Source organism: Herpailurus yagouaroundi, unplaced genomic scaffold, assembly GCF_014898765.1.
Source record: "Herpailurus yagouaroundi ecotype Mexico unplaced genomic scaffold, PumYag 28, whole genome shotgun sequence".
Lineage (NCBI taxonomy): Eukaryota > Metazoa > Chordata > Mammalia > Carnivora > Felidae > Herpailurus > Herpailurus yagouaroundi.
The window spans coordinates 46,906,918-46,925,471 of record NW_024412376.1 but is presented as its reverse complement, the minus strand read 5'-3'; the positions used below and the strand labels follow the sequence as shown (position 1 = coordinate 46,925,471).

Genomic DNA, 18,554 nt, shown 5'->3' with positions numbered 1-18,554 from the left:
AATTTACTTTAAATGTGTGACAAGGCGAGTAAATAATGAAACAGAATAAAACAAGGCCAAACGGAAGTGCATTAGGTTATATTTCCTCACCGGGAAGGACTACAATATTGGTATGGAATGCAAGATGTGCACAATTATTTTCCACAAGTCACTCCGGAATTAGAGCTCTTAGAGCTGCCCAGCTGTGTTGATTTGTCAACTCTTCCCAATGTCTTACCCCTGGGCAGTGACATCCTGCTAGCTTTGCAGTGCCACCATAAGGTCAACAGCCACCCTGCAGTGACACCCAGTCACAAGATCGCAAAAAAATTTCCTGCTCAAACTTTGTGAGCAACTTGGGTGTAGGCTGGGATTTAGTCTTTCTTTTTTTCCTGGAGTCGTGCACCCAGTTGAATGAAGGGCAAACCAAAGACGCTGATTGTGAGGACATTTCGTGACCATATGCCATTAGTACGCCAGGATTAAACACTGCTTTCCCAGTTCTTCAAAAATATGACATAAAGGGAAGTGGATATTAAAGACCTGTTTTTAAACTGTTAGAGAGCAGGGCTTTTTATTATATATATATATATATATATATTCACATATATATTTTTATTATTCACATATGTATATATTTTTAAATGTTTGTTGATTTTGGGATAGAGAGAGAGAGCAGGGAAGGGGCAGAGAGAGAGGAGAGAGAGAGAATTCCAAGCAGGCTCTGTGCTGCCAGAGCAGAGCCGGATGTGGGGCTTGAACCCACAAACCACCAAGATCATGACTTGAGCCAAAACCAAGAGTCAGATGCTCAGCCATCTGAGCCACCCAGGTGCCCCAGCTACTTCCTATATTAAGGGGCTTACACTTCTTAGTTTCTTGCATCCCTCCTCCTTCTGCCCAACTTGGATTGTGAGGTAGGTTTTCATGGCCACATGCATGACATTTACCTGAAGCAAGTCATTTAACCTCTCAGAACCTCAATTTCGTCACTGTAAAATAAGAGTAATGTCTTTTGCTATAAGATATTGCCAGGATTGAATGTAGTACTGTATAGGAAATAATGTTATAAACCGAAAGCACTAGGTAAGCAGTACATATTATAATATTACCGTCATTAATATTAATTATATTAATAGTTAACATTGAGTCCTGGCTAAAGAGAAAGGAATAGGGTATTCTACCTTTTCAGTTTTTAAGATCCACACTGATTTTTGACCCACACACGTGCATGCTTGCACTCACACATATTTTAGTAAAATTACTGGTCCACAGCACTAGTACATGGCAGGTTGAATGCTTCCAAAGCTGCTTTGAAAGCCAGATTTTTTGCTTAGCCTAGGAAACCACATCAGTTCTTTTGTTGGTGGCAAAGCTGTAAAAGTTTCCTTTTCCCCTCCATTGGTCTCTATTAACATTATTTTGCTTGAAGCTTTTGATGTGGTTTTCTGCTGCATTCCACCATGCTTGGTAGGAGCATTCTGAGCACAGCACTTCGTCTCCTTGACCTATGCCAGCTGGAGGTGGTTGGGCGGGGCAGTGCAAGTCCACTGCCACACTGGTAAGGGTCAGACACCCTGCACGTGGGGAGATACGCTGCCGCAAAAGCCCAGGAGTGAAATCCTCATTGCTTACTGCAGTAGTTTCCCAAGGCCTCATTAACACCTCCGTCACCCTCAGTACCGCTCAGTCCCAGGTCAATAGATACTGTTATTTGACCAATGTGACGTTTGGGATACCATAACTCAAAAAGATGGAAGGAATTTAAGAGGCTTTGGACAATTATGAGATAACTGTGAAGTTTTGTAAAAACTTGAAGCATTGAGATAATACAGGCAAAGAGAATGATTATTGATTGAGAGGAATAAGGAGAGTTTGTTTTAATTAAAATCGTACATACGATTCAGGTCATATGTAACAGGAGGACTCAATTTAATATGTTATTGCAAAAGAGGCATTCCTGTTGAATGTAGTCTCATAGTGTCTTATTTAACATGTAGGTAAATACTAGTTTTTCTTTTAAAGATTTTTACATCGGGGGTGCCTGGGTGGCTCAGTCGGTTGAGCGTCCAACTTCGGCTCAGGTCATGATCTCATGGTTCATGAGTTCAAGCCCCTTGTCAGGCTCACTGCTGTCAGCACAGAGCCCGGAGGCTGCTTTGGATCCTCTGTCTCTCTCTTTCTCTCTGCTTCACCCCCACTTATGCATGTGTGTGTGCACTCTCTCTGTCAAAAATAAATAAAACGTTAAAATAATAAAGATTTATACATCATATATCATAAAACAGTCATGTGAAAAATAAAATAATTTAATTAATTGAGTTTACAAAACTTAATTGCAATGAATATTTATGTCAGGGGCAGAGCAGATTTTGATTTTTGTGGAGAGGTCAACAAATACATACTATTTTTAAAGGATGGCAAAAATAATTGTTTATATTTTATATGTCTTAGTTTTAATCTTTACTTTAATAAAATGGAGTTGAGTATGGACTGTGTAAACCTCACATTCTTCATTGCCTTGAATTAGAAAAAATAGAATTTGTTACTTATGAAATTCTCAAATAACATTTCAATTAACAGTGATTTATTTCAAAGACTGAAAACAGCTGTTCAATGTCTGTAGAAGTAGATACTTCTGTTGTAAATTAAATTAACAGTCAGTGGTTTATATGAAGCCAGGTATTTGGTGACTTCTACTGGTTACTAAGTAAATATGCAACTTTGGAATTTGTCAATTCAAGAACATACTATGGTGGAAAGTGTTTGGGCTTTGTCTTCAGACAGACCTGGTCTCAAATCCTGGTGGTCTTGGACTTGCTCTGGGGCCTGGGCAGTTTACCCAAATGCTGGTAACCCCACCCCGTAGGATTGTTGAGAGGATTAAAGGTGATGTGTATAGAGGCGCTTGGGTGGCTCAGTGGGGTAAAGGTCTGACTCTTGGTTTCAGCTTAGGTCATGGTCTCACAGTTTGTGAGTTCAAGCCCCACATCGGGCTCTGTGCTGACAGTGCAGAGCCTGCTTGGGATTCTCTGTCTCCCTCTCTATCTCTGTGCCCCACGCTGCTCACTCTTTCTGTCCCTTTCTCAAAAATAAATAAATAAACTTAGAAAATAATTTAAAAGTGATGTATATATTAAGTGACTGATGAGTGCCCATGAAAAAGTAAGTGCTCAGTGAATATTAATTCCCTTCCTTCCTTTTCCTCACTAGTCCTTTTCCTCACTAGTCCACCGTGTTTTTAATTCCTTACCCTCGATTGTATTGTAGGAAGTATTCTGGATGGATGGCTGCTGGAATCCCACTGTCATAGCCAGCTCTTCTTCAACACTTAAGGATTTACTCTGGCATTGAGTAATGAGAATTTCGGTAAGGAAAATTAGTAGAGATAGTATATGGACTTTTCAAAAGGATCACTTGAATCTCAGATACTTCATGATAAGTTATATGACAATTCTCCAAAGATCTTGTTGTGTCCCAGGGGTCTATTCATGTGTGGACTATTCTTATTTTGAAAGTAAGTGGAATAGGTATTTGAACTCTACTAACACCCTGATGGGCTCTTCATGCCATTGTAAATGTATCATTTCACTTTTCTCACCCTGTTTTGTTCTTTGAATTTTCATCTACTCAATGAATAGTGTAGTCTTTGATGGCAAGGTCTAGGTATTATTCATCCTTTCAGTGTAGACTAAATGAAACAGATTCTTAGTGGTTCAAGGGCTCTCTGAAACTGTAAAGGCTTTGACAGTGTGAAAGAGGCAGGCAAACATATCAAAACTCTGAGAAGTTCTAAGATGAATATTTCCCTAAATCACCAAGAAAAATTATTATGTATCACTTGTTAGGATGGCACAGAGTATCTTTAGTTGGGTCTGTAACTATTTTCAGTGACATCCAAAGAAAAGAAAATGAACATGCCATAGAGAATTAAGAACAAACAAACAAAAAATATATGTTGAATTATTAAAAAGGAAAAAAAAATATGAGGAGAATAAGGATAATAGAAACAAAGTAAGTAGTGATGTTAGTATATACATAGATTAGTAATACGGTAATTTTCTTAAAATTATCGTCATTGAAATGCATCTGGAAAAATATATAGCAAGTAATTTTGCACATAGGAGACAGAGGTGGCAGGAGGGAGAAAGGAAGAAAGATAAATTCTAGCTTCATTAATTCTAATAGAGAGCATTAATTCTGAAGTTTTGATCAATTTACCTCCTGGAACCTACAACATGATAAAATGTCATTTTAAATGTATATCATTTTTTTAACTAAACATGTTTTAACTGCTTTGCATATGATTCTGTTTTTCAGAAACCATATTTGAGAAGTACTTCCATCCAGTGCTACTTGTGTTTACTTCTGAACAGCCATTTTTTAACTGAAGCTTGCATTCCTGTCTTCATTTTGAGGTAATTTTATCTTTCAGCCTAAATATCATCATGTTAATGGCCATGATCATTGTTACTCAGCATATTCTCTATTAAATTGGTTTATGTCCAGTTTGCTTAAATCCTTAGGCTCTAAGTATATGGGAACAATAGAGGGCAGATTATGAACACTCAGAGGAAGTTTGGTTAACACCCACTTGAACATTTCTACATTCTGCTAATATCCCAGCTAAGTGTTATACCCTTCCAATAAACTGGATCTCTTAATATTTACCTAAACTTGGAAGTACATTCCTTATTCACATCTTACATGATTTTCACAACATAAAAAATAGATACTGAGGGCTTATTCGTGTTACTTTGTTATCTATCCCTGGCACTGAAGTCTCCTGTCCTTTGAACCTTATCCTCCCTCAATTGGAAACATTTCTTTGTTTAAGCCTTTTGTTTTTCCTCTTCATAAACATTCAGACATTTCTGTGCTTTATTAACTTTCTTCTTCTTTCTTAGATGCAGCTAACATTCTGTACACAGTTGGCCCAAAGTACCCAACCTGTAGTTATGTAGTATGACTCCCAGCTCACTTTCCCTTACTGATGCCCTCCTGGTGTGGGGAGCTGTGGATGTGTGTAGTGCATCTTTGCTCACAGGAAAAATTAGTATTGGCTATCTTGCTTCTGTACAAGATCCATCAGGGAGCAGCTATTGGTTCCTGAAGTTTGAAGAATCATTCCACAGTCACTTGGTCAGTGTATGATGAGTCTTTTGTCCTGATGTTAAATTTCAGTGTTACCAAAATGAGTAAGTATATGATCATTCAAGACTAGATTTGGCTCAAGTCTGTGATATTTATGAAGGAAGCTAGGGCAAGCGTAGTCGTAGCATGAGCAATGTGCAAGGTGCATGTTGAATCTATAGTAAAGAATATTTACTATCAAAGTCATTCCATGAAAGTGATTATTGCTTATTTTAAGAATCACACCTGGGGCACCTGGGTGGCTCAGTCCATTAAACGTCTGACTTGGGCTCAGGTCATGATCTGGTGGTTTGTGAGTTTAAGCCCAGTGTCAGGCTCTGTGCTGATAGTTCAGAGCCTGGAGCCTGCTTCAGATTCTGTGTCTCTCTCTTTCTCTGCTCCTCCCTACACTCGTGCCCTGTGTCTTTCTCTCTCAGTAATAAATAAACATTAAAAAATATATAGGGGCGCCTGTGTGGCTCAGTCAGTTAAGCATCCAACTTCGGCTCAGATCATGATCTCACGGTCTGTGATTTCGAGCCCCGCATCGGGCTCTGTGCTGACAGCTCACAGCCTGGAGCCTGTTTCAGATTCTGTGTCTCCCTCTCTCTCTGACCCTCCCCTGTTCATGCTCTGTCTCTCTGTCTCAAAAATAAATAAATGTTAAAAAAAATTAAAATATATATATGTATATATATGTGTGTGTATATATATATATATAAATAAATGTTAAAAAAATTAAAAAATATATATGTATATATATGTGTGTGTGTATATATATATATATATATAAAAAGAATTGCACCAATTTAATAGACTTAAAAGTCTGATGGATCTTCTGCTTAAAGAATATCAGCAGTTTATTCAAAAACATTTACTGAGCACTACCACACATTACGTGCTGTGTGTTTTCCATTGTGATAAATTGCACCAGGTTATTTATAGTTATCCTTTCAAATTAGGTTTTTCTCCAATCCCAGTTGGTCAGCCCTTAAATTAATCTAAAGTGTTAAGGGATTGTACTGTATATTCTGCGTTTATATTCATCTCCAAAGCTGTTGAATGCACAAAGGCAAGGATAACACTTATCTTTTCACTGATCAGAATAAGAAAATCTTGATTGCTCTTTTGCCTATGTATTCATCAAGTCAGTATTATGCTTATTCAAAATGTTTTGCTCTTTGGTTTTGCTTTCAGCTGTATCAGTGCAGGTCTTCCTAAAACAGAGGCAAACTGGCAGGATGTAATAAGTGATTTGAAAATAATTGACAAGCTTATTCAAGTGAGTACTCATTTTTCCATAAGCTATCTGGTATGATTGCTGTGGAGTATGCCTCTCCCTGTGTTTCGCTGTCAGTCTTAATGAAATCTCACTTGAAGCAATATTTTTGTAGAAATTCATGAGCCTGGTAAAACCTTCAATGCTTTTACTTAACAATTTTCGGATCGTAATTATCTTTAAAACTCAATTTATAAGTGGCCCAATATGAAGAGCTCTCTATCACCACAGGCCAGAGACTCCCTTCTCCTACCAAAGAAACCTGGCAGCCTGGAGGCACTTGCAAGGGGGATGGCCTGGCCCAGGGAAGAGCTCTCTGTCCTGTGGCCAGAGAACCCCATCTCTCACCTAGAGACACCAGCTGGCCTGGCAGAACTAGCAGGGGGAGGAAAAGAGGAGTCCCACTGACAATTGGCCAAGAGAATTGTCCTCCACCCCTTGGGTGACACAGCAGGGGCCAGTGGGCATCCCAGGGGCATCTGGTGAACTGAGCATTTCAAGTTAGCACCACAGAGATTCTGAAAACTAAATCGTCATGGGAACCACAGCAAATATATGTAAGTCAGAGCCTCAACCCAAACAGGGTGGCTGTATGCTAAAATAGAAGGTTTGGATGGAACCAGGGTCTCCTAACATAAAGCTAAAATATCAGAATACAGCTGAAAATCACTCATTGTACCAAGAAGCAGGAAAAACACAACTGGAATGAGAAAAGTCTCTGAAATAGACTTTGAAATGGAGATGGTTTAGATGTTAGAATTATTTGACAAGGATTTTAAAGCAGCCATCATAAAAATGTACCAAGCAATTACACATACCCTTGAAAACAACTGAATAAAATGAAGTCTTAGCAAAGAAATACAATATGTAAAAGGAACCAAATGAAAATGACAGAACTGAAAAATACAATAACTGAAATACAAAACAAACTGGAGAAACTCATGAGCGGGATGACTGTGACAGAGGAAAGGCAGTGAACTTGAAGATAGAGTAATAGAAAACAGACTGTGGGGGGAAAAAAGCCTCAGGGATCTTTGGGATAATAAAAGGTTCAACATTCCTATCATTAGCATCTCAAAAGGGAGGAGAAACAGAATACAGTAAAGGAGGGAGATTGGCCAAATTGATAACAAAACACCAACCACATTTTGCTATTTTGCTGTCTACGATTGGAAATTACATAATAATACTTCAAACACAGTGGCATAAGTAGGTTGAAATTGAAAAGAGAAAAAAATATACCATATTATAATGGTTTGAATAGTGCCCCTCCCCCCCATAAAAAAGTCATGTCTACTGGGAAACTCAGAAGGTGAACTTATTTGGAAATAGGGTCTTTGCAAATAATTAGTTAAGATGAAGTCATACTGGGGTGGGTTGGGCCTTAACTCCAATGTCTAGCTGTCCTTACAAGAAGAGGTCAGAACATAGAGAGACTCACAGGGAAGAAGGCCATGTGAAATTGGAGGCAGCTACAAGCCAAAGAAGGCCAGAATGATGCAGCTATAAGCCACAGGAGGCCCAAGATTGCCAGGAGCCACTAGAGACTTGGGAGAGGTAAATAAGGATTGTTCTAGAACCTTTGGAGGGAGCATGGCCCTACTGACATCTTGATTTTGGACCTTTAGCTTCCAAAGCTGTAAGAGAATAAATTATTTTTGTTTTAAGCCCTCATTTTGATACTTAATTGCAATAGCTTTAGGAAGCTGATGCACATGCACACAGTAATTTTTAAAAATCAGAAGTAGTTATATTAATATCAGATAAAGTAGACTTCACAGCAAGTAAAAATACTAGAATCAAGAGGTACATTTCAAAATGGTAAGAGATCAATCCACCAGGAAAATGTGATCTTAAATGTGTACACACCCAATGACAGAGCCTGACAAGGCAAGAAGCAAAAACGAATCAAACTGAAAGGAGAAAAAGCACATTCACAATTATAGTGGAGGACTTTACCACTTCCTAAGTAACAAATGAATCACTGGACAGAGAATCAAAAAGGATACAGAAGAAATGGACAACACAGTCAGCCAACAATAGATGAAACCTTTCACCCACCCACAGGGAATTAGTATTTTTTTCAGGCACCATTCACCAAGGCTAAACATGTCACGGGCCATAAAACAAACTTTAACAAATTCATCAGAATTGCAATCATGCAGAGTATGTTCTCTGACCACAGTGGAATAAAGTAGAAGTCAATTATATAAATATAGAAGGAAAGTCTCCAAACGCTTGAAAATTAAATAATAATACTTCTAAGTATTCCATAGGTCAAAGATTAAGTCTCAAAGGATATAAAAAAAGTACATAGAACTGAATGAAAATGAAAATACAACATATCAAGATCTGTAGGATTCAGGTAAAGCATTACTGAGAGGGAAATTTGTAAAGCTAAGTGATTATATTAGGAAAAAAGAAAGATCTTGGATCAACTATGCAAGTTCCCACCTCAAAAAACTGGAGAGAGAAGAGCAAAATAAACCTAACACAAGCAGAAGGAAAGAAAAAGTAAATATAAGGGCAGAAAATAATGAAATTGAAATCAGGAAAACAATAGAGAAACTTGATGAAACATGATGCTCATCATTAGGGGAAAAAATCAGTAAAATTGATAAACTTCCAGCAGGACTGACAAAGATTAAAAGAGAGATGATATAAACCATTAATATCAGGACTGAAATTAGAGACTATCACTACAGAATCTGCAGACATTAAAAGGATAATAAAGAAAAAGTATAAACAACTTTATTCTCTAAATTTGACAATTTGGAAGAAGTGGACCAATTCCTCAAAAACACAAACTACCAAAATTTAACAAAGATGAAATAAACAATCCTCAAACTACTATAACTATTAAAGACACTGAATTCGCCAAAAAGAACTCCCCCAAATGAATCCCTACGCCCAGCTGGTTTCACTGGAGTGTTCTACCAAACACTTAAAGAAGAATTAACACCAATTTTACAATAACTTCCAAAAATAGAAGAACATCTTCTAACTCATATTAGGAGGCAAGTATTACCCAGATGCTAAAACCAGACAAAGACAGTACCAAAAGAGAAAGCAGAAAATACTTCCAATGACTTAGATGCAAAATTCTCAATAAAATATTAGCAAATAAAATCCACCAGTGTATTAAAAAAAATTACACACCATGACCAAAGGGATTGTTTCCAGATATGCAAGACCTGCTTAATATTGGGAAATCAGTCAATGTAATCCACGTTATCAACAGGCTAAAGTAGACTATATGATTAGATCAATTGATGGAGAAATAGCATTTTAAAATATACCTATTCCTAGTAAGATTTCTCAGCAAACCAGAAATAGAGAAGTAACTTTTTCAACTTGATACCAAGCATGTCCAAAAAACTTAGAGCTAACATCATACATAATGGGTAAAGACTGAATGTTTTTCTGCTGAGATTAGAAACAAGGCAAATATGTCACCTCTCACTACTCTTATTCAAAACAGTGTTGGAACTTTAGGTAAATTGGCAAGGCAAGAACAAGAACTAAACGTGGGCAGATTAGAGAGGAAGAAATTATAAATCACTCCAAGACTTTTTTCTGGAAGAAAGTACCCATAAATTGCTGCATATTATTTAGAGGTTGCAGATTAAAACGACAATGACATATCACTATACTCTTGTAAGAATATTTAAATTAAAAGTAATAATGCTAAATGCTGGCAAGGATGTGGAGAAACTGGATCACACATATGTCTGATGAGAATGTAAAATTTTATAGCTACTCTAAAATAGATTGGGTGTTTTTTATAAAACAAATTTGCCACCAATATAAAACACATTTGCCATGTGATCCAACAGTTGCACTCTTGAACATTTATATCAGAGAAATGAAAACTTACCTCCACAGGAAAACAGGCACATGTACGTTCATAGACCTTTATCTATAATAGCTAAAAACTGAAAATAGCCCAAATGCCCTTGAACAGATGAATAAACTGTGGTACATTAATCATGGAATAATACTGAGCAAATAAAAGGAAAAATTACTGATACAACGAGTTGGATGGCTCTCTAAAGTATTATGCTGTGTGAAAAAAAAGCCAGTCTGAATAAGCTAACAGAGGTACATCCATACAATAGAATATTATTCAGCAATAAAAAGAAATGAGCTTCTGGACATGAAAAGACATGGAGAAACCTTAAAAACATATCACTGAGTGAAAAAAGCCAATCTAAAAAGGCTACATGTGGTTCCAACTCTATGACATTCTGCAAGAATGGATACAGAATGTATCCATTTGATAAGAATGTCCAATGGATAAGAATATCCAATGGATGCAGAATGTATCCAATGGATAAGAACGTCATATGGATATAGTAAAAACATCAGTGGTTTCCAGGTGTTAGAGGAAAGGGAGAGATGAATAGATGGAGCACAGGTGATTTTTATAATAAAACTATTTTGTGTGATACTGTAATGGTGGATACATGTCATTATATATTGGTTAAAATTCATAGAATATACAACACTAAGAGTGAATCCCAATGTAATCTACGAACTTTTGTTACAGATGTATCAGTATTGGTTCATCAATTGTAATAGATGTACCACGCTAATGCAAGATACTAATAATAGAAGAAACTGTGCAGGGGGACAAGGAAGTTTGGGAAGTTTCTGTACTTTCTTCTCATGTTCCAGAAACCTACAACTGCTCAAAGAATAGTCTATTAAGTTTTTCAAAAAGCCAGTCTCAAAAGGTTATGTACTATATGATTCCACTTACATAACATTCTTGAAGTGATATAGGAATGGAGAAGAGAGAAGTGGGTGCCAGGGATTAGAAAGTGGGGGGTGGAATGTGTAGGGAGAAAGGTGGTTTGGGCTATGAAAGTGTGGGAGGAGGATTTTAATGGTGATGGAACTGTTCTGTGCCTTAACTGTGGAGGCGGTTACATGAATTTACACATCTGGTAAAACTGAGTAGAACTACATAGCCACATCAGTGCACATGGAACTGGTGAAATCTCAACAAGGTGGGTGGATCGTATGAGTGTCAGTTTCCTGGTTATGGTATTGTACTATGGCATTCAGAATATTCCCACTGAGGAATAGTGAAGGGTTTGTGGGATCTCTCTACATTTTCTCTTACAATTGCATATGAAACTGAAATTATCTCAACATTAAAAAAAAATATAATTTAAAAAGTTTAAAATGTTCAGTAAGTTGTTTTCACTATATCTAAAGCAGGTCATAATTTTTCATATTATCTAATTTTGTTTCCTTTCAGTCCTTACATATCGATGCCACTTTATATACTGAAAGTGATGTTCATGTGAGTAGAGTTTATTTTTTTTTTGAAAATTGTTATATTTTCCAGTTTTCAAAAGTTGAAGAAGCATATTTTCATAAACTTACTGAAGAATGTATAGTTTTTAAGTCTAACTTTTGTTGTGTTCTGACAACATGCGATCAATGCATTTTGTAAGTAATTGTTGAGGTTGTGGGACTCGGCGACAAAGAGCTTACATAGATGCTATTTTCATAATGGTACCAAATCAAAATATAAAACAGCCTTTTCCATGAATGTCAAACAAAATATATTACATATTTTATGATGCAATTAGATCATGATGCAATTAAGTGCAAAAATCAGGTTAATGGATTCAATTTAAAGCTGTCCGCCATAGCCCTTGTTTCCAGTCCTGGAGTGTATTTCCACGCTTAATTGTATTTTCTACAAATTGCTTAAATACACTCATGTTCCACATTTTGCATGAATCTCTACAATTGTCAGAAAAGAATCCTGGCCAGTTACTCTCGATGTGAGAAAAGAAATAAACACAACTCATAAAACCTATCAGAATTAAAAAATGATCTTGAACTTGTTTCATTAATACACTGACATTGCCTAAGGTATGTATAATTTTAGCTATGTCGCTGCTCTTTCCCTCTGGGTTGGCTACTAAAAAACAAGAAACAAATCCCCAACTTCTTCACCTCACGGAAAACAAACTCTATGTTGTGTGCGAGGAGAACAGTGAGTCCACTCTCTGTGATTGCTCAATTAGAACTTCTCTGAAATGGAAGAATTTGCACCTGTGAAGGCTTTTTCAGCTTTGGGAAGAGGGCTTCACCACAAGCTAGAAAAACCAGATATTCATCAACCCCTTGGATAGTGGTGCTACATGTAGACATTGTCTTCCTCCTTAGGCTTTAGTATGTTTTCCATTTTTCTTTCAAAGTAGAGAGCAGTCAGGTAACCACCCAAACTCAGCATCCTGAGATTGCTTTTTTTGCAAGAAGATAACCTTGTAACTCATGGCTTATAGAAAGAAGCTGAGGTTGAAATTTAGATGTAAACTCTGATTCAGCCACTTCCTAGGTGCGTTGCCTAAGAAGTCACTAAACATTTATGAGCCTCAGTTTTATTTATTATTTTATCTACCTACCTACCTACCTATCTATCTGTGGGGATGGTATTTACCCTTGCAATCCTGAGCAGCTGCTGTGGGAGATAAGGAATATGGCCAATGCCAGGCATGTGGGTGTGTTCCCTCCTCCCTTCATCCATTCCGTAAGCATTCTAGAAGTGCCTGTAGGATCCCAGGCACTGTACAAGGCAGTGAGAACCTAAAGTCAGACAATCCATGGTCACATCCCCAGATGATCATTAATGCTTCTTTTCTTTTAAGTTGGGGATTTTGTTAAAGTCACTATTGTGGGAAACATATTTTTTGTGGTATCTGAAAGGTACCTTTCTGATGTGGCCAGCCCGTGAATGGGCAGTACCCCTACCCTGATTTTTCTAATAAATTTCTTGGGATTTCTTCTGCCCCTGGAGCTCTGGGACTTATGGAACTAGCATGGCCAGCAGCTGTCACTGTTTCAGATATTAACAGTACAGGCTGATTCTAAAAATTCTTTTAGCAGACTATCTATACTAATGTTTTGAGAGTCTCAGGCTGGTATTACTACCCTTTTACAAGGAGGAAATGCTCTCATTGAGAAAAAGTGGCCTGTTATTTCCATGTTTTCTAGCTTTGTGCTCTTTCTTCTGTATACTATTGCCATCTTTTTAGATTGTTTTATTGTCCATTTGTTTTGGTTTTGATTTAAAAACAAAACAAAGCAAAAAATTGCCTCCTGTGTAAAACTTCTTGGGGGTTTTGTGTTTCTTTATAAAATATTTGGATTAACTTTTTTAAAAAATCAAAATTGCATCTATGTAAAAGTGCATAATGGAAAGATAATTTTTTTTTTCAAAGTGATTCTTTGTAACTCTTTTTTTAGCCCAATTGCAAAGTAACAGCGATGAAGTGCTTTCTCCTGGAGTTACATGTTATTTCGCTTGAGTCCAAAAATGAGACCATTCATCAAACAGTAGAAAACATTATTATCCTAGCAAACAGCGGTTTATCTTCTAACAGGGTGAGTTACCCAATAGTCATACAGAGCTGTATCAGATGTTTATGTCTTGGTTGGGAGAAGTCATTAGCTGGATGTAATGAACAAGCAGATTGTCCGAAGAGGCACTCGGGAGAGGGAGTTAACGCCAGCGGAGTGACCTTCAGAACTGGCACCATCAGTCGTGTGTCCAAAATCCTAAAGTGGTCTATCAGTGTATTCATTCGACAAACATTTACTGCGTGATTCCAGGCCCTTTTGTGCTAGAGTGACAGTGATGAACCAGTGAGGTCGTTGGCCCCAAGGTGTTTATCACCAGGTGCAGTGGATAGACATCGGTCTAATTACATGGTTAAGTGTTTAGCATCAATAATAGCAATTCACATTTATTCAGTAATTACTCGATGCCAGACACTGTTCTTTGAGGCTTAAACGGTGATTCATTACATCCTCACAATAAATCTGTGAGTTACCCTTGTTTCTGTTTTTTTTTTAAGTTTATTTATTTATTTTGAGAGAGAGAGAGAGAATGCACGAGGGGGAGGGGGAGAAAGAGGGAGAGACAGAATCCCAAGCAGGCTCCACACGGCCAGCACAGAGCCCGATGTGGGGCTCAAACTCATGAACTGTGAGATCACGACCTGAGCCGAGATCAAGAGTCAGACTCTTAACCAAATGAGCTGCCCAGGTGCCCCTCCTTGTTTCTGTTTTAAGGTTGAAGAAATCGGAGCACCAAGGGCTTGAATCACTTCCTCCAGTCCACACAGGTGGTAAAATGGGGAGCCGGACTCATACCCAAGCGGCTTCGCTTCAGGGGAGGTCTTCTTCTTAGCCATTGGAAGGACAAATGCCACAAGAAGATACTAATAAAAATATTAAAAATTCAATTAGAATTTGGGCCTTGCCATGCACCACGAGAAGTATGGTTCTAGGAGAGAAAATGCGAGGGACTCCCACAGCAGGCCTGAGGGTGAGCTGGGCAAAGGCCCTGAAGTAAAAGAATGATGGTTTTCATGGCAAAACACTAGTGGCCAGAGTGGATAGAAGGAAGTTTTACAAACAAAGAAGGCATAACAATAATTCATGAATTTAACATATACTTTTGGGGCCGCGTTGCAGGCCTTCAGGATAACAGAAGTGAAAAAACACACATGGTCTCTGCTCTTAAGGGACATAAGTAAAACGTAAATCATAAATAAAGCAAGCAAAAGGAAATGAATAATGACTCAGTTATTTATTAAATCAGTGGCCAAAAAGAAGGCAGGTAAGAGGGCTGGAGTTCTATTTTAGAGGTTTACCTGCTAAGCTGACATTTGGAAAGACATGAGGGAATGAGCCTCCTATCTGGGGAAGTATGTTTAGCAGGCAGAGGAAACTGAATGTGCCAAGACCCTCTGAGCGAGTAGGGCTGGACACCCTGAACTGCTCTTAAAATGCCAGGTTGCTTTAAGGTCTTTGCTTAAATGTCTCCTTCTCAGTGATGTCACCTCTTCACAGTTGCAATCCACCCCCACACCCTGTCCCCTTCTCTGCACGCCCCACTATCTGACATTTTACTTACTTGTCTGCTTTTCCCTACTAGAATGTCAGTGTCTAAGGGGCCGGTATTTCTGTGTGTCTGTGTATATGTGTGTGTGTTTTAGAGCTGTATCCCAGCTCCGAGAACAATGCCGGGCATATTCTAGACACTTAATATATTTATGAAATGCCTATACTGATGTTTAAAATACTCTTGTGATAGGTTACCTCTCTGTTATTGGTAGAATATTCAATGTGCATGTTCACAGTCACCGTCATCATGGCCTGGTATGTGTAGCACGTGTAGTAGAAGGAGCTGGCAAGATTGCAATCAGAAGAGCTGGATGTAGAGCATTTCACTGGTTATGTCAACTGAGATGCATCGTGTAATATCTCTGCCTTGCTATCTGACATGATTATTTTCAAATAGGACAGCGCTACATAGAATATGACAGTCCCTGGCATAGAGTATGTGCTTGATAAATGTTGGCGAATCTGAATTTCAAGTGCTTAATGGACATAAAATCTAATTTTGATTTTTGCTGGTACAGCCTTCCTGGTTTGGATGATCTCTAAGTAGTTTATTTATGATTACTACATTTGGAATATTCTAGTTATCCATGAAACGGTGTTTGAATTACAATTTGTGGTATTCACCTAAATAGTTCAACCAGCAATGACTGGGGGAATATTATGTGCTAGGCCTTATGCTAAAGGCTAGGGAAACAAAAATATATGGCCTTGTGCTCTTAGAAAAGCCTAGAGACTAGTGGTATAAAAATCAAAAAACTCCCTAATATCAATATATGATATGATATGATATGATATGATATGATTGATATATGAGGGAGAGTTCTGAGAATGTAAAGATGGAACATTTAGCCCAACCTGGGGAACTCCTAGGTTTAGGAATGCCTTCCTAATGGAGATAGGACCTGAGTAATCTCAGCCTGAGTAGTGGTAGCTAAAATAGCAAGTGTGGAATATGCAGAGAGAAGAACAAAGGCAGTGGGGCATCTAATAGCATGATGTGTATGTGGGGGTAAAGGCATGAGCTCATTGTACTTAGGGTATGTCATTGGAGGTGGTGGGGACAGGTGAAAGAAACAGGTGAGGAACCCCTCAAGGAGGGCCTGTGTCCCATGCAAGGGAGGCATAGTCTTTATGGGGTAGATGATCAGAAACTACTGAAGGGCTCTAAGCAGGAAGTCCATGGTCTGATAGACATGGCTTATTTCTCCAATGTCCTTAACCCATTATAGGAAAAATAAGCCTAAACCAGATCTCCCAGTTTTTTCCAGTGGTTTTTCCAAATATGACATTAATGTGCCAAAGTTTTTATGTCTCAAGACCTCACTGTATGGTTCAAATGATGTGATATTCCCAGGAAAGGGATATAGTAGTCTTTGCAATCTAATCCTTTCTTCTTATTCACTAGAATATAACTGAAACAGGATGCAAAGAATGTGAGGAACTGGAGGAAAAGAACATTAAAGAATTTCTGCAGAGTTTTGTACATATTGTACAAATGTTTATCAACTCTTCTTGATTGTGATTGATCCCCTTCAGCATTTCTACTGTTAGCAAACATCTTCCTGCGGCTTAGAGGCTGTGAAACTCCTCATTTCATGCATGCTGCCCCAATTTTTTTAACAAGAGGACAATCTGGAATCTTGGATCACACGAACTCTTAGAAATGAAGGCAGAAAAGTGTCATTGAGCAACATGGTGTCTATGAACTGTCTTCGTACTTATTTCGTTCATTTATTCTTAATTTATTATTGAAATTGTACATATTTGTAGCATAATGTAAAGTATTGAATAAAATTGTGTATATACTTTATCCTTCGAAATGGCATTGATGTTTACCTCCTGTAAGAAAATAGGGGACATTCGTTCAAGGGCAATAGTCAAATTGCACAAGCTGTGGGGCTGAGCACCCCTGGGGCAGGGAAACCGTATGTTCCAGCCAGCATAGGACCACTGACCACCAGCCTTCACTTCTCCATTAGGTGTAGCACAAGGAGGAAGAATTAACTACCAATGAGAAAGGAAGAAATAGGTGTGAAACCGGTGTTTTACTCTGTAATTGATATATAAAGCACCTGTTATAAAAGACAAACAGTGCATGTACCTGGCAGGTAACATGCGTCAGTAAATCTTAGGTGGGAGTGACAATAATAAAGCTCCACTGAGGTAGATAGGTAGAATCGTGTATAGGAAACTAATGGTTGTAATGATATTTGTATTCCATGCTTTCCCAAGTGCAGGTATTTTATTTTCACTTTACTTTTTTTTTTTTTTTTGCCATGCATGTATAATAAAAAATTTGCTAGTTCGTTAGAGCCAGCATTATCTGACATAAAGTAATTGTTTGTATATTTTTGCAGTATGCTGTCTGAAATTTGCAAGGTCTTTTTTAATAAAACTATGACTAAAATGAAATATTTTTGTCTTATCACCATTTCTTTCACCTAGTTCACTTATGGTGTTTTTGTTTGTTTTTCATTTTTTTCTTTTGTTTTGTTTTTCCTCAAGTTAGTTAGCTTATGGTATAGTCTTGGCTTCAGGAATAGAACCCAGTGATTTATCTTTTATATATGACACCCAGTGCTCATCCCAACAAGTACCTTCCTTAATGCCCATCACCCCTTTAACCCACTCCCCCACCCCCTATCAACCCTCATTTTGTTCTCTGTATTTAAGAGTCTCTTATCGTTTGCCTCCTCTGTTTTTATCTTCTTTTTCCTTCCCTTCCCCTATGGTCATCTGTTAAGTTTCTCAAATTCCACATATGAGTGAAATCATATGATCTCTGTCTTTCTCTGACTGACTTATTTCGCTAAGCGTAATACCCTCCGGTTCCATCCATACTGTTGCAAATGGCAAGATTTTTTGTTGCTGAGCAGTATTCCATTGTGAGTGTATACCACATCCTCTTAATCCATTCCCCCATCAGTTGATGGACATTTGGGCTCTTTCCATACTTTGACTATTGTCGATAGCACTGCTATAAACATTGGGGTGCATGTGCCCCTTCAAATCAGCATTTTTGTATCCTTTGGATAAATCCCTAGTAGTGCAATTGCTGGGTCATAGGGTAATTCTATTTTTAATTTTTTGAGGAACCTCCACACTGTTTTCCAGAGTGGCTACACTCCCACCAACAGTGCACATCCCTTTCTCCACATCCTCACCAACATTTGTTGTTTCCTGAGTTGTGAAATCAGCCATTCTGACACGTGTGAGGTGGTATCTCAGT

General features: G+C 38.0%; 1 protein-coding gene across 3 annotated transcripts in view; it reads left to right on the top strand.

Moving 5' to 3' along the window:
* The window catches only part of IL15 (interleukin 15), an 82,227-nt gene extending 64,490 nt beyond the window's left edge, over positions 1-17,737 (top strand). For all 3 annotated transcript variants that reach the window (XM_040473217.1, XM_040473225.1, XM_040473231.1), the window contains exons 2-7: positions 3,250-3,348; positions 4,300-4,397; positions 6,310-6,394; positions 11,658-11,702; positions 13,661-13,798; positions 16,731-17,737. In XM_040473217.1, the coding sequence (XP_040329151.1) occupies positions 3,337-3,348; positions 4,300-4,397; positions 6,310-6,394; positions 11,658-11,702; positions 13,661-13,798; positions 16,731-16,841 (489 nt within the window). In that variant the 5' untranslated portion in view covers positions 3,250-3,336 and the 3' untranslated portion in view covers positions 16,842-17,737. The remainder of the gene's footprint in view (positions 1-3,249; positions 3,349-4,299; positions 4,398-6,309; positions 6,395-11,657; positions 11,703-13,660; positions 13,799-16,730) is intronic.
* Positions 17,738-18,554: the final 817 nt, after the last annotated feature.